The sequence below is a fragment of the Tiliqua scincoides genome, chromosome 3, assembly GCF_035046505.1.
Source record: "Tiliqua scincoides isolate rTilSci1 chromosome 3, rTilSci1.hap2, whole genome shotgun sequence".
Lineage (NCBI taxonomy): Eukaryota > Metazoa > Chordata > Lepidosauria > Squamata > Scincidae > Tiliqua > Tiliqua scincoides.
In genome coordinates this window covers 20,927,505-20,941,748 of record NC_089823.1, presented here as the reverse complement: position 1 = coordinate 20,941,748, position 14,244 = coordinate 20,927,505, and the positions used below count along the sequence as shown (strand labels likewise).

Here is a 14,244-nt window from a genome sequence, read left to right as displayed (position 1 = left end):
AAGAGTACGTGGTCCCTGCACAGATCATTACAGCTGCGACCTACCATATCCTTAAAAAAGAGGCAGAAAACACACAGGTAACAACAGCAATTCAGCTTTAGTAAACCAATTCAAGGCTATAAATTTCAATTTAAAATGCTTAAATTGGAAGCAGAGCTCCTAACACAGATATGTTAAAAGTAGACAAATAGAAGCTAAAGGCACAGTTACTTTCAATAGAATGGCCAAGCTTATTAATTTGGAACAAGGAGTATACATATATGGAAAAATTAGACAGAATTTTTTTTTTTGAAAACATAAGAAGAGCCTTGCTGGATCAGGCCGTGGGCCCATCTAGTTCAGCTTCCTGAACTACCTCATAGCAGTCCACCAGATGCCTCAGAGAGCACACAAGACAACAAGATACCTGCCTCCTGGTTACCGCATCTGGCATTCGGAGATGAGCTCTCTCTAAAAACCAGAGGTTGCATATAGATACTGGATTGTAACATGTGATGACTTCTCCTCCATAAACCTGTCCAATCCCCTTTCAAAGACATCTAGGCCAGGTGCCATCATCAACCACATCCTGTGGTAAGGAGTTCCACAGATTAATTACACACTGGGTAAATAAATATTTTCTTTTGTCTGTTCTCACTCTCTTACCACTCAATTTTAGTGGATGTCTCCTGATTTTTGAGTTGTGTGAGAGGGAAAAGAACTCCCTTCAATCCAGTCTATCCATCCTATGCATAACTGTATATATAGTCCACCTGTGTTATGCGTGGATTTTCCTTTATCCACAGGTTCCCCCAAACCTGCGGGCAGGCAGACCTGGACCCTCTGGAGACAAGGGGAAACCTGCACCAAGAATGCTTTATAACGTATGAATATGTCACTTCCAGTTTCCCAAGGGAAACCAGAAGTAGTGTTTTTTTGTTTTTGTTTTTTGCTGAAACAGACATTCTGAGGCCCACAGAGACAGTGGGTGGTTGCACACTACCTCTGCAGGCCTTGGAAGACCATCTGGAACCCATCTCCGGTCGGGTTTGGGTGGGGCAAAAACTACAAGTTTGAACACCCATGGTTTTTCTTATCCATGAGGGTTCTGTGAAAGGAACCGCCATGATAATACAGGCCCACTGCATCTCAATCATGTCCCCCCTCAGGCACCCTCTTTCAAGACCAGGTGTCTCATTTTCCTCTCTGGTACATTTTATACTAGGTGCTCAAATTATGCGGTAGAGGGGTGTAGGACACCTGGAAGTGAGAGATGAAATTCCATGGAAAGAGAGTATTCTGTGGCAGGGGAAGCCTGCTTCCTCCCAATAAACTCTAATATTTTGTTCCATTGATATTTTCCGGGGGGGGGGGAGAGATGAGACGAGACGGGGAATATGATTTTATGAGTTCTATCATACTTCCTGTGCCATCTGAGTTCCGCCTTGCACACAGCAGTGAGGTGACATGCACTGTATCTACAAAAGAGATAGGCACACCTATGGTGGAGAAATAAATCTATATTAATTATCTTTACCTGGCATTTCAATGGCAGGAAACAGGTAAATTTTTTGAAAGAAAATTTTTTAATCCAGTTTATAAATAGAAATCATTTCTGTTTAGAGAAATCATTTCTTGGATATTTGTGGAATGCCATCTAAGGTGGTCAAGGTGATTTCTTCTTGTCAGTTCAGAGACATAGTCCTGCAATCACTCTGCCTTAAAACTGGGAACACACATTCATTAAAGTTATTCATTAAAGGCCGAAATTATTTCGACCCTCCAAAATTTTGTTAAAGGCCAGGTTGCAAACTTATTCATAGCAATACTACAGTTAAGATTCCCATTAGTATTCAGGGATTGAACTGTAGAGCTTAAAGTTGAAAGTGGGCTTTTGCTTTAACACCACATATGCTGACAAGGCAAAGGAGAAAGCAATTTCGATAAAGCCTTGCAGAAAAGGACAACTGAGCACCTTCAAACCTCTGCAATTGCTAGGAAATTTGGATTTGCTCTGTTACAAAGGCTCTAAGGTGTGCTACAGTAAAAGAAGCACAATTTTATCTTCAAGAACATTTTAATCCTGTTCAAACTGTCAGGGGTCGAGCCCTTGTCTGACCTTGCCTTACCTGGTTGCAGGCCAGGGGCAGAACTGCCTAGCCACAGAGCCACCACTGCCTCTCCAGCTGACCAGGCAAGATGCAGGGCAGCTGGGTGGGAGAGACTGCCCCCCCAGAGCTCACCTGACCAGAGGAGTGAGCAGGGCAGGATCACCAGTAACCACTAGAGAGGAGAGAAGCAGGCTAGGGTCAGGGAGCCTTTAAGCCTAGAGAGGGAAGAAGGGGAAGAGATGAGGGTGTGGCTGGGGAGGTTAAAAGCAGGGAAGCCTGTGATGACAGGCAGTTCTGGAGAGGGAAGGCAGAAGGCTGGAGCTCCTGCCTGAAGACCAAGGTCCTCAGGTCCTTCCTCCAGGGAGGACAAGGTTGTCGTCAACCCCTCCCCCTGGCTTGGTCTGAGGCTTCCAATGCAAGGAACCCCAGGGATGTTGACACCCCACCCAGGGTCCCAAGAGACCATCCAGCTGACCCTTGGCACCCCGCCAGGTGACCCCAAGAGAGCCCCCCTTTTGGGGCACCCCTCACAAAACAAATGATTCCATTACACGCTTTTCCTCTAAAACAGGTCAGGAAACTGGAAACTAACCTAGACAAGTCCTCAGAATGGATCTCAATTTGGAAACACAGACATACCAGGACTTTGGGACCTGCCAGGGGCTCGCAAGTTGATTTTTGGTGGGTCACAAAATGTTTTTGAAACAAAAACCTTGCAAGAACCCTTGCCTGATTTATAGAAGAAAATTGTTAGCTGAAATACTAACCTGTGGTATGAGGTAATCTTCATACCCCCAAATTAAAATGTCACATTTTCCAATTTTCTCTAGTAATTGGCATGCCATAGATCATGTGTGAACCCAGTTTCAGCCTTTTGTCCAGCCTGGAAGTCCCTAGCTGCACATCTTGCTCTCCAGTTCAGGCTTCTGGGTACTTTGGAGTGACTCTACATGTTTTGGGGAACAGTCTTTGAACTCCATTTCTAGGAAGTGTCTAGCAAATGTTTACAGACTCATACTATATGTAAGGTCTCTAGCAGCCTTGGGAGCACAGAATCATGATTACTATTAATTCTTATTAGTAAATAACATTACTCTCTCTTTTTGTCTAGTGGATTGTGATCGATTGTGATTTAAAAAAATGTGGGTCCTGGTCCTAAAAGAGTTCTGAAGCACTGGTATAGCCAGATAAAAAGTGAAAGCTCAGGGGGCCAGTTACCTACGGTACCTCATGAGCCATAGTTAAGTATAATCTGCACATACAAGTACCAATCTACATCTGAATTACTACAGCAGGGTTCAATAATGCTGGACACTAGACTGCCACAGCAAGTCAACATTTCCTCATGGCACCTGGAAATGGCTGCAGGACTGAAGGACAGACATTCCTATAAGGGTGCAGTAGTTACTGCCTCAGCTGCAAGAGCAGTCGGGCCTCCTTGCTATCAGTGTCTGGCTGGCCTTGAAATGGCTATGTAGAAATAAAACCACTTGCTCCCACGTAAATTGTGCTGGACTACAGCTTTAGGGCACAATCCTAATCCCTTATGTCAGTGCTGGAAAGCACTGACATAAGGGCAATGCAGCTCTGAGGTAAGGGGACAAACATTCCCTTACTTTGAGGAGGCCTCCATGAGTGACACCCAACTGCAGGATGCAGCACATGTCCCATTGGCACCGCTATGCCAGTGCTGGAAAGCACTGACATAAGGGGTTAGGATTGCACCCTTAGAGTCACAGCTTCAGTTTTTTTTAAAAAAAAGCCTTGATGCAACTTCTTCATGCTACTATTCACAGCAAAGAACAGCTTTGTCTACAAATAGCCATCTACCATGGGGGGATCTTCAGTGAGAAAACTGTGTAAGTCAGAGAAAAGTGTTTCTAAAACCTTTGTCTGCCTAGCACACTCTCAAAAGGGATTATTCCTCCACCCCCTTCTATCAAAACAGGGAAACTTCCAGTCCACTTCTAGTGTTTAAGTACGTGTGTTAATTACAGATTTAATGTGATGCGTGTTTTGGCCCCAAGAACTAAATAATCAGCGCAAGATCAGATGTGGCAGAAGGGTTTTCTTAGGTTTTAAAAACAGCAAGTAAAATTGCAGTAGTTAAACTATTGGGAGTCAGAAACACTTACTGATTAACTGATTAACAGATCACCCAGGGAACTATTAATAGATCCTATTCTCCACTCTCTCCTGCTTAGAATTGTTGTTCATAATATTAAGAGTTAAAGACAGCACAGGAGTACTGTACTGATGCTCTATGTATTGATGTTTCTCTAGCATGCCATATTTGTTTATTTACGAAAAATATTTTTATGTGAGTGAATCACATAAATTCACATACACACCCCACATTTCAAAAAGAATGTTTTCATTTCTAATTGGAAATGGAGAGTAAACACGGGCTTGCACAATTCAAAAAGGATCAAAAATAGAGCAGTTTTCTACTGAGCATATTTAGCATTTGTAATGATTAGAGATAATCGCACTTACAGGGCATAGTCGGCTATCGGCAACTTGAAAACATCAAACACTTCTTTGTTCTTCATCAGGAAGACAGATCGCAGATAGGAAACAAAACACTACAAAGAACAAAAAAGAAGCATTTTGTTTGAACAGCAAAGCGAGGTATTTTGACATCTAAAACAGGCAACTAAAACAGGACAGGATTGGGTCCAAACTTACCTAAAAAGTTTAAGGAAATGAAAACTATGCATTTCAATATTACCTATTGAGGTTCTTCTTGCACCTGGGGGCATCAGAGTCTGAGGCAGTGGAAAGGTCAGAACCCTTCGGGGCCAAGGGAGGGGGGAGGTAGGAGGTCTGGGGCATTTAGCCTTGCCCTTACCCTTGGTGCTAGAGGACTGCTGTGGCTGTGAAGCAGAGCCATGTGCAGCCAGCCAGGAATCTATCAGTCCCTCTAGCCATTGCATGATATGCTCTCTGTGCTCCCCAGGGATGAGAGGGCAGCAGGAGTCTCGGGTGCCTTATGAGAGGGTCCAGCCCTCCCCAGTGATTTGGCTAATCTGGGTATGCATGAGGCACCCAAGTCAGGGAGGCTGGATTAAGAGCTTGTATCAGAGGACCCTCCCTGCCACCACCTCTGAGAGGCGCGGACCAGGCGTGCCAAAAAAACAAGCCTCTGCTTGTGTCCCTGGGAGCGGGCACGTGGCTGTGGAGTTCCAGGGACCTCAGAGTGGCAAGACAAGGAGGCAGGCAGCAAGTACCACCAGGAGGAACATGTCTGCCCATTCCAGATAACTTCCCACCGCCCCTGCCAACAAGCCCCAGGAGGAGGGGTCGGAGAAAAGGCGTGAAAGAAAGGAGGAGGAGGAAAAGAAGCACTGTGCGGGAGAGCTCCAAAGAGGGCAACCAGCCTGTGCGCGAGGCAGGAACGATCTGGGTCCAGTCCCGGAGCACAGGGAGCTCCACCCCCTCCTTTTGGGTTGGCCTGCCTACGTTGAGTGACGAGGGACATTCCCATCAGTCAGGAATGCCCGTCTCCACCAGGGAACTATGCGTTTCATTCAAAACAAGTAGATCAGGGCTTCTCAAACCAGGGCATCATGATATCCCAGCTTATGGACCCTGGACTCTGCCCCCTTAAGGGGCAGGGGGGAAGCAGTGACACGATCCCCAGGATTGTGTTGCTAAGGGGGCTGCAAGGACTGTCATGCATTTACGAGTCCCTGCTGCAGCCTCCCGGGGGTGCAAGGAACCCTGTGTAACCCTCTGTAGAGCTCTCCATGTCTTAGAAAGTGAAAGTGAAGCAGTCATCCTCCACTTCCAGTTTGCAACTGCAAACCAGAGACGGGGCACAATCGCTCCGCTTTCACTTTCTGAAGGTTGGGGAGCCCTGCAGACAGTCGTGCAGGGCTCCCCGCACCCCTAGGAGGCTGCTGCAGGGACTGGTAAGTGTATGCCAGTCCCTGAAGCCTCCTCAGCAACGCAATCCTGGGGATTGCGTCACTGTCTTCCCCTCGCCCCTGTTACCTTCCCTGCTCCCCCACATGGACTTATTGCGGTTCCCAAACTCCCTGCGAGTTTGAGAACCGCTGAAGTAGATCATAGCACCTTCTTCCTATTGCAAGAGATTATTTTTCCCCCAATTATTCCTGTTAAGTATCTTGAGCATTTGTCGAGAGCACAATTTCCAAACTTTTCTCAAACAGTTATATCTACCTATTAAAAACAAAATTGTAAATTGCAAGAATATAAGCTTAAACATGAAAAAGTTACAAACCAAACATGAGGGACTCTTAGAACCCAGGAAAATGATGGATTGAGGCAGGACTTAAACAAGTGAGCTATCATGGAGCGCAAGTGCTTTATCCATCAGTGCCCACTTTAGATGCAGAAAGGAGTAGGAACTTACAACGTCCACCCTCATGACTGGCAGGCAGTTGAAAACCACTGAATAGGCCAGACCTGGTAGTACTACTAGCAACCTGGTCTTCTGCCTTGCCTGATCAATAGAGCAATACTTTCTGCTTCAGTCTCCACTGGTGCCAGTTCAAGCCTCTGACCTCCAGGACCTTGAGCAGGAAATCACACCTAGATTCTGCTACCCACAGCCCTCACTTGGTCACCATAGTCGGTAGTCACCGTATGCTCTATTCTAGTTTATTATGCCAAATCAATACAGTATTAGCTTTTTTAATCAGCAAAACTACAACCATGTTTTGTTCAAACGGGAAGGAAAAAATCCTGGAAGAATCTCATTTTATAAGAAAAATCCCGAGTTGATTCATCAACTAAAGGCGCAATCCTAACCGGTGCTTAGAATGGCATAAGTGCCCCGGGAGGATCGCAAACATGCTGTAAAGCATGTTTGCGCCTCCATGGGAGGAAGCTGCGTCGGCACATCTAGATTTGCCGACACATGGAGGTCAGCAGAAGCCTCCGCAGCGGCTTCCTCATCGCCGCTTGTGTCAGCGCAGGTAGGCGAAGGTAGGTGTGGGGGGGCGTGGAGGAGGCAGGAGGGAGGCATTTCTGGGCAGGGGGAGAGCGGGCAATGGGTGGCCCCGGGGGCAGGCACGCGGGGAGCTAGGGGTGGGGCTGGGACCCAGCGGTTATGCCAGATCCCAACACCCATCCCCAGAGAGAACGGAGTGGCTTCAAGTCACTCCGCTCTCCTCTGACTTGCACCACCTCCACAGGTGCTTTTAAACAATGCTTTTATATGCTTTTAACAATGATAGTCAATGGGGCTTACTCCATGATAAATGTGAGTAGGATTGCAGCCTTTGGGATGCTTGGGAATTTTTTAAAAAAACAGATCAGCAATGCTTTGAAGCAGGGGTGCCCAAACCCAATCCCGGGGGCCACAGGGCCCTTGGGGATTCCCAATTCGGCCCACAGGGAACTCCCAGTCTCCATTGAGCTTCTGGCCCTCCGGAGATTTGCTAGAGCCTGTGCTGGACCGACACAACTGTTGTCAGCATGAGGGTGACTGACCTCTCACATGAACTGTGCAACAAGGGCTGATTGCTGTTTGACATCTGTGATGCAGCAGCGGAGGCGATGGAAACACTGGGTTCGCTTTTTGCAAGGCTTTTTATAGGCCTTGAGCTATTGCAAGACCTTCATTCATTCATGTAAGTTCCATCACTAATATATTCATTTATGTAAATTTATTCAGATTTTACTTCCGGCCCCAGACAGTGTCAGAGAAATGATGTGGCCCTCCTGCCAAAAAGTTTGAACACCCCTGCTTTGGAGAGTTAGCAGGGTTCTTCTTTATTTTAAATAAATTTTTAAACTTACTACAAACTTTTACATAGTAAGTGAAATTTTTGCCAAGTAATCAAGCTCCAATTATCACTTCCCCTTGTCTCCGGGTCAATCAGAGGGCAGAGCCTTTCAACTCTGAAAAGTTTGTTTCTCAGCTGAGCTGTTGCTCAGCTCAGGCAGGCACCTCCTTAGTTGCTATAGTTACTTTCCAGGGACATTCCAGCCAAAGTTAACCTTTTATTCTCCTTCCTTCCGCTGCAGCCTGGTTCTGGTTCTGCTTGGCAAATGCTTGCAAAGCAGGTCTGTTTTTTGAAACACCAGGATGGGACCCTCCTTCCCAGGCTACAATTCAGTGCACCATGACTTAAGAATAACACCCATGGAAAGCAGTGGATCTACTTCTGAGTAAAAAGGGTTGCAAATATCTCATCTCTCTGCTGTGAATTGAATTGCACACTCTCAGTTATGCGTTATGGGTTGTATGTTGTATGTAGAGCTTCTGGCTTAACACACCAGACACCTTAAAGGTGTCTTTGATTCATGGTTCTCCTCATCTCCACCTTAAAGGTGGATTTGATTCCTGGTTCTCCTGCAGTGGTTCCCAACCTTTTTCACTTGCATATCCCTTGGCAGCCCATTTCCATAAATTGTACCCTTCATATTAGCAAAATGTAATAATACAAGCCCTCATTTCCCTCTCTATGAAAATCCAGACTTCATGTATTCATCACAGTGTTTTCTCTTTTTATCTGTTTGAGGAACAGAAGGCTCTGTCTTTGCACTGTTTTGCACCAGAAGTATGCTGAGAAATTCTGGCTGATTGATCACTTTCCCTATTATGTTTCAGCTTTTTTACTGTGCTGGTTTTCAATCCTAGTTCATACATGAATTGATGACCAAAAACTAGCTATTGGTGGGGCTTTCACAGCCAACTAGCTACTTCCCTTCCTGCCTTGCTGATCCTTGCAAGGCATTCCTGCCTTGCAGGGCATTCTGGAGCTGCCTTTTTCTGGCCTGCCTTTTTCTGCCATTCCTTTTCAAGTACTGCTAAAGGTCCTGTTGAGTGTCCCTAGTAGTACATGGATACCAGGTTGGGAACCACTGTTCTATTGGTATGTTGTTTACAGTGCACTTACTCTGATAGTGCTTACAAAAAGGTGGTGAAGACTAGAATTTAAAAAGAATAAAAATGTATCTTATGATCTTTCACTATGTTTTTAATAAATTAGAGACTGCAGTTCTTAGGTAACAATTAGTGGTAGGTTATTTTTCAGGATCTGGCCTTGGGTAAAATCAGACAAAACTATAGTCAGACACCCCCCTAAGTTTAAACCCCCCCCCCCCGACTTATCCGAGGGTCATAGAAAATTCCATGATTGTTGGTTCAAAGCCTGCCCTCGACTTATCTGTGGGGTCGACGTGGGCGAGTATCTGCGGCGATTTACTTCCATGATTAATTTGACTTGACTTTTGTTGTATGGGGGGTGTTAACAGTTTTCCTGCTTAATGTTGTCACTTCCAGCCATAACAGGCTAATGACATTACCCCCAGTGGGTCCTGACAGATTATCATTCTAAAAAGCGGGTCCCGGTGCTAAAATGTTTGAGAACCACTGAACCAGATTCTTCAAATACAATTAAGATCACCAGACAATCCAGTAATTTGACTATAGCTGCAGTCCTGCGCATACTAGCGAGTAAGTCCCATTGAAATCAGTGGAACACCCACTTGTAAAGTGGTCACACAGGATCTAGTTTTGATATTCTGAAGCTTCTTTAGTACTTCTAGTTATTTCATATTAGCACCAATCTCCAACATACGCTTACTGGCCTTATAGCAAGTTTCTTCCTTTGCCTTCTAAATAACATTCTCTCTTCTATGTATTTTAAGACTGAAGCTATTTCCTGTATCCTTGAAAACCATTTTGAAACAACTAATAGAACTTGCCATGTGGGATACTTTTGCCCTTAAAACCCGTCCTCTGAAACAACCAACAACTGTAGTAACAGATTTTGCTCGTAGTTTCATGTTGCCCAGACTGCAATAAAACACTGGAAAATAACTTCTATAAAACAGAATAACCTGCTGCTGCTGTTTGCCCTTTTGTTTGGCTGGTAACTCAAGTGTATCGTTCATTAAATCACACTGTTTACTGTTCTGTAATTGATTAAGAGAGAGAAAAACACTTTTGCAGATTCATCTTATGGAATTCTCATTTGTTTTTCTGCTATTTGGAAATCATTACTGGAAAAAAAAAAAAAAACTATCACCATTCATTAAGTTTTTTCAATCTTAAAACATTCAGGTGAGTCATTCAGTTATAGTTATTTACCTTCACTCCTTCCTGCTCGCGCTCTCACTCACACTCTTTAATTTAAGCCACAGACAAATAATGCACCCAAATGTTCATATTTTGCATTGTGACCCAATTAAAGTCTTGCAGTTTTGTTTTTACATAATCACCAGTATCTGGAGCTGTTACATGCTTCTTTACAGAAAGGGCAAACAACAAGGAGGATACCTGACAACTTGCAATACTGGCACAAAGCTTCAAAAATGTATGGTGGGTATTGTCAAGTAGTAGTAGAAAAAACAAAAACCCACATACTTCAACTATACACCAGCAACAGATACTGCTATATGGAACTATTGGGTTGAAAGGGATATGCAAGATCCTCAAGTTCAACTCCCTGATACTGCAGGCTGTCCACTACTACAACATTCCCAACTGATGGCTACCCAAAACCTCTGCTTAAGCCATTTCTGCTCAACGTTGCATATATGCAACAGGAACCAAATGTATACACCTGCGGGCTGGGCAGAAATAGGTTAAAGATCTCCAGTGATGGAGAGTCTACCACATTTTGAGGGAGGCTGTTCCACTGCTAAACTGCTATACCATGAGGAAGTTCTTCCTAACATTTAATCATTTAGGTCCAGATCCTAACCAACTTTCCAGCACTGGTATAGCTGTGCCAATGGGGTGTGTTCTGCATCCTGCAGTTTGGTGGCACTCACAGAGGCCTCCTCAAGGTAAGGGAATGTTTGTTCCCTTACCTTGGAGCTGCACTGCCCTTAACCTCAGTGCTGGAAAGTTGGTTAGGATTGCGCTCTTAAGTCCATTTGATCCTACTCCCTAGGGCAGGGGTGTCAAACTTATTTCGTACAGAGGGCCGAATAGCATTCATCATGTCCGCTGAGGGTCGAAAGTGATGTCATTAGACAGAAAGTGAGGTCATTAAACATGTCATAACCACAAATAAACACTTTTACTCACTTAGCTGCAAACGACAGAGGAGAAAACATGCAAATCTTGATCATATTTCAAGATAAGGGACAGCCCAATTTTCATGTGGAGTGTACTTTCAGCAGTAACACCTCAGCACTGCTTAGAAGCTGAGAGCCTGAGGGCCGGATAAAAAGCTTTCGAGGGCCGCATCTGGCCCCTGGGCCTTATGTTTGACACCCCTGCCCTAGAGCAACCAAAAACAAATCTGCTCCATCTTCCACATGACAGCTCCCCAGATATTTACAGACCGTTATCACATCACCCCCAAACTAAGCATGCCCAACTCCTTCAAACTATTCTCATAAGACATGGTTTCCAGCCCATCACCATCCTAGTCACCCTCCCCACAGAATCTATAGAAAACCCCTGCTAATTGGGTAAGAGGCACTTTTTCAAGTGGGTGCTCCTTTTTTTAGCAGGGGGAGAGTAACAGGCCCACCTCACCCTAGCACTGTCTGTTCTAGTGGCTGTCTGCTGGGATTCATTTGCATTTTTTTAGATTGTGAGCCCTTTTGGGACAGGGAGCCATTTAGTTATTTGATTTTTCTCTGTAAACCGCTTTGTGAACTTTTAGTTGAAAAGCGGTATATAAATACTGTTAATAATAATAATAATAACCACAGAACAAAGTTGCAGGTTTTCCTTGTACATATGAATGCTGGTAGCAGACAGACAGACAGGGGGCTAAAATGGAAGTCAGTATTCAAAAATTGGCATTTAGTCGAGCATACATGTTTCAATAGCATTACTTCGCCCAAAAAGAATGAATTCAACAGTTAAGAAGTCAAATAGTACGCTTCCTTTCAGTTTATATTCTTTCCCCATAGTGACAGGCAACTGTCCCTGGAGCCTTGGACATCATACAAGAGGAGGTTATACCATGATGGTGGAATTCATGTTTCAGCTTAAGGACCCCAGTTCAATTCCGAATAAAGGATTCAAACTGAAAGAAGGGGAAAGACTTCTGAGAAGGGCCGCTATTATTTATATAAGATCTGGCTAGATAATTGTAAGGAAGGGGTCTCCAAACTACACTCTCAGGGCCACATCTGGCCCACTGGAAGACTTTACCTGGCCCACAGCATGGTGGCGGGGAAGCCTTAACATTACAGCATGCAGCAAACTCCTGACGTGCTGAGTAACTGCACAGCCTTGCACAGGGAAGACAGTTCCACAGATCACCCCAGAAGGCTCTGCACTTGCGGGGATCCCCTGAAGCATCTCCCTGACACAAGGTTCTGTGGTTACCCAGCACACCAGCAGGTTGCTGCAGGCGAGAACATTCAGCGCTTCTCCACCATCATGCCCACCCCCCTGGCCTCCCAACAGGTCCTCCTGGTCATAGCCAGGACAGCGCTCACCCTCGTCCTGCCAAAGTGCTGCCTCTCACCACCACCAGCAGCTGAAAAGGAGGCAGAGTCTATCAGCCGATGCTTCACCTTAGTGAGAAAAAATTCCCCTTTACCTTTGACTCAAAGCCTTTGAGTAGCATTTGAGATGTAGGCTTTGAGCCTCATGCACCAACCAGGAGATGCCCAAAGCGCAAAGGGAGAGGGCGAAGAGGTGGGACCACAGCTCATATGGCAAAAGAAACCCCAAAACGTTAAAATCAAACTAGGGGTGTATGTCCTGACACTGTTGTTTTATTTATTTCCCACTTAACAAAAAAAGTTAACAAAGCTCACTGGGTAGCAAAATACCAGCAACCTGTTGATGAGTCCACCTGGGAATGTGGTAATATCTGAGGTGGGGTGGAAAGCTTGGTATTTGTAAAATCATATCATGCTAATTATAAACAAGAGCCAAGTAAAACTTATGCATCGATTTAAATGTATTAATTAACATAAAATTGATTTTTTTCGGCCCCCAAACATGTAAAATATATGAAGCGGCCCTCAAACCGAAAGGTTTGGAGACCCCTGGTATAAGGTACTTGATAGGTACAGATCTGGGTTGCATTTAAAAGTTCATTAGCATTATCAAAAACATTGGTACCAAGTATGAATTCAGCTCAGTACATCGATATTGTCAACTAAATGCTGCACCACTAATAAAATAAAAATCCAAACCATTTATACTTCAGTAGCTTGGTGCATTTGATATTCAGTGTTGATGCTCTTGTTTTTTAACATAAACAACGTGCTGCTTCCTTTAAAAGTTGCTGCGATAACCAAAGTTGAGGCAATAAAACTTGATTGAATTAAAAATTCAATTTGGCTATTCCACCACAATATCTCTAACAGCGCCTCAGGGTTTGATGACAAAGTGATGGATACATGCTAAGGCTACCATAGATACAGCAGAGCCAACCCATTTGGGGGAAAACATCTGAGATCAAGATAGTACAGTGTCATTCCTCTGTTGGACTGGTACAGCTGTAACGTCAGACCTTTCTTAGGGGCCGATCCAGACCTGTGCGTGCTGGCTCACCACTGGTATAAACTGTCGCAAATTTGTAAGGCATATTTGTGAGCCCTTACCATGGGCCCAGCACTGGAGCTAGCCCAGCGCAAGACTGCTCTTTCCTTCACCTCCCACCTTAACCTATTTTTGTCCAGGCCACAGGTGTATGCATTTGATCCCTGTTGCGTATATGCAGTATTGGGCAGAATTGACTTAATGGTAGTATTGGGCAGAATTGACTTAATGGTAATTAAAGACCACCTTAGTACTGATGTTAAACATGGCTAAAGCTAAACAGGTTCTCTGTTTAGCCAAGATTCTTTAGCCAGCTTCAGACAATGGCTAAGGAGTAATCATTCCTATTTGTGTAGTTGCATTTCAACCACAGCCAAGGCAGATTATAGAGGTTTGTTCCAGAGAAGGCATGTGATTTACTCTCAAGCCCTTGTTTATGGTTAAGGGACACCAGATGTTAGGTCTGCACCATACATAAAATCAGTTATGAACTGGGATTTAAATCATTCTTCAGGCATATGCTTTCGGGCTTCTTTGTTCTCCCAGTTACTGTCCCATCCTGCACCAGAACTCACTTTGGGTGCCAGATTTGATAGCAGCCTAGCTGAAGAACAATGCATCTTGTTCTAAATTGTTCTAAAGATTCCAGGCACAAGTTTATAGTTACTAAATCTTCTCCAGTTTCCAATCTTTTGTATGAGTATCTGCTTG

At 44.5% G+C, this 14,244-nt stretch overlaps 1 protein-coding gene across 1 annotated transcript in view; it reads right to left on the bottom strand.

The window, feature by feature from the left end:
• DDX10 (DEAD-box helicase 10) overlaps positions 1-14,244 on the bottom strand; it is a 211,051-nt gene that overhangs the window by 150,853 nt on the left and 45,954 nt on the right. The window contains exon 12 of the mRNA XM_066620001.1: positions 4,587-4,675. Coding sequence (XP_066476098.1) covers positions 4,587-4,675 — 89 coding nt within the window. The remainder of the gene's footprint in view (positions 1-4,586; positions 4,676-14,244) is intronic.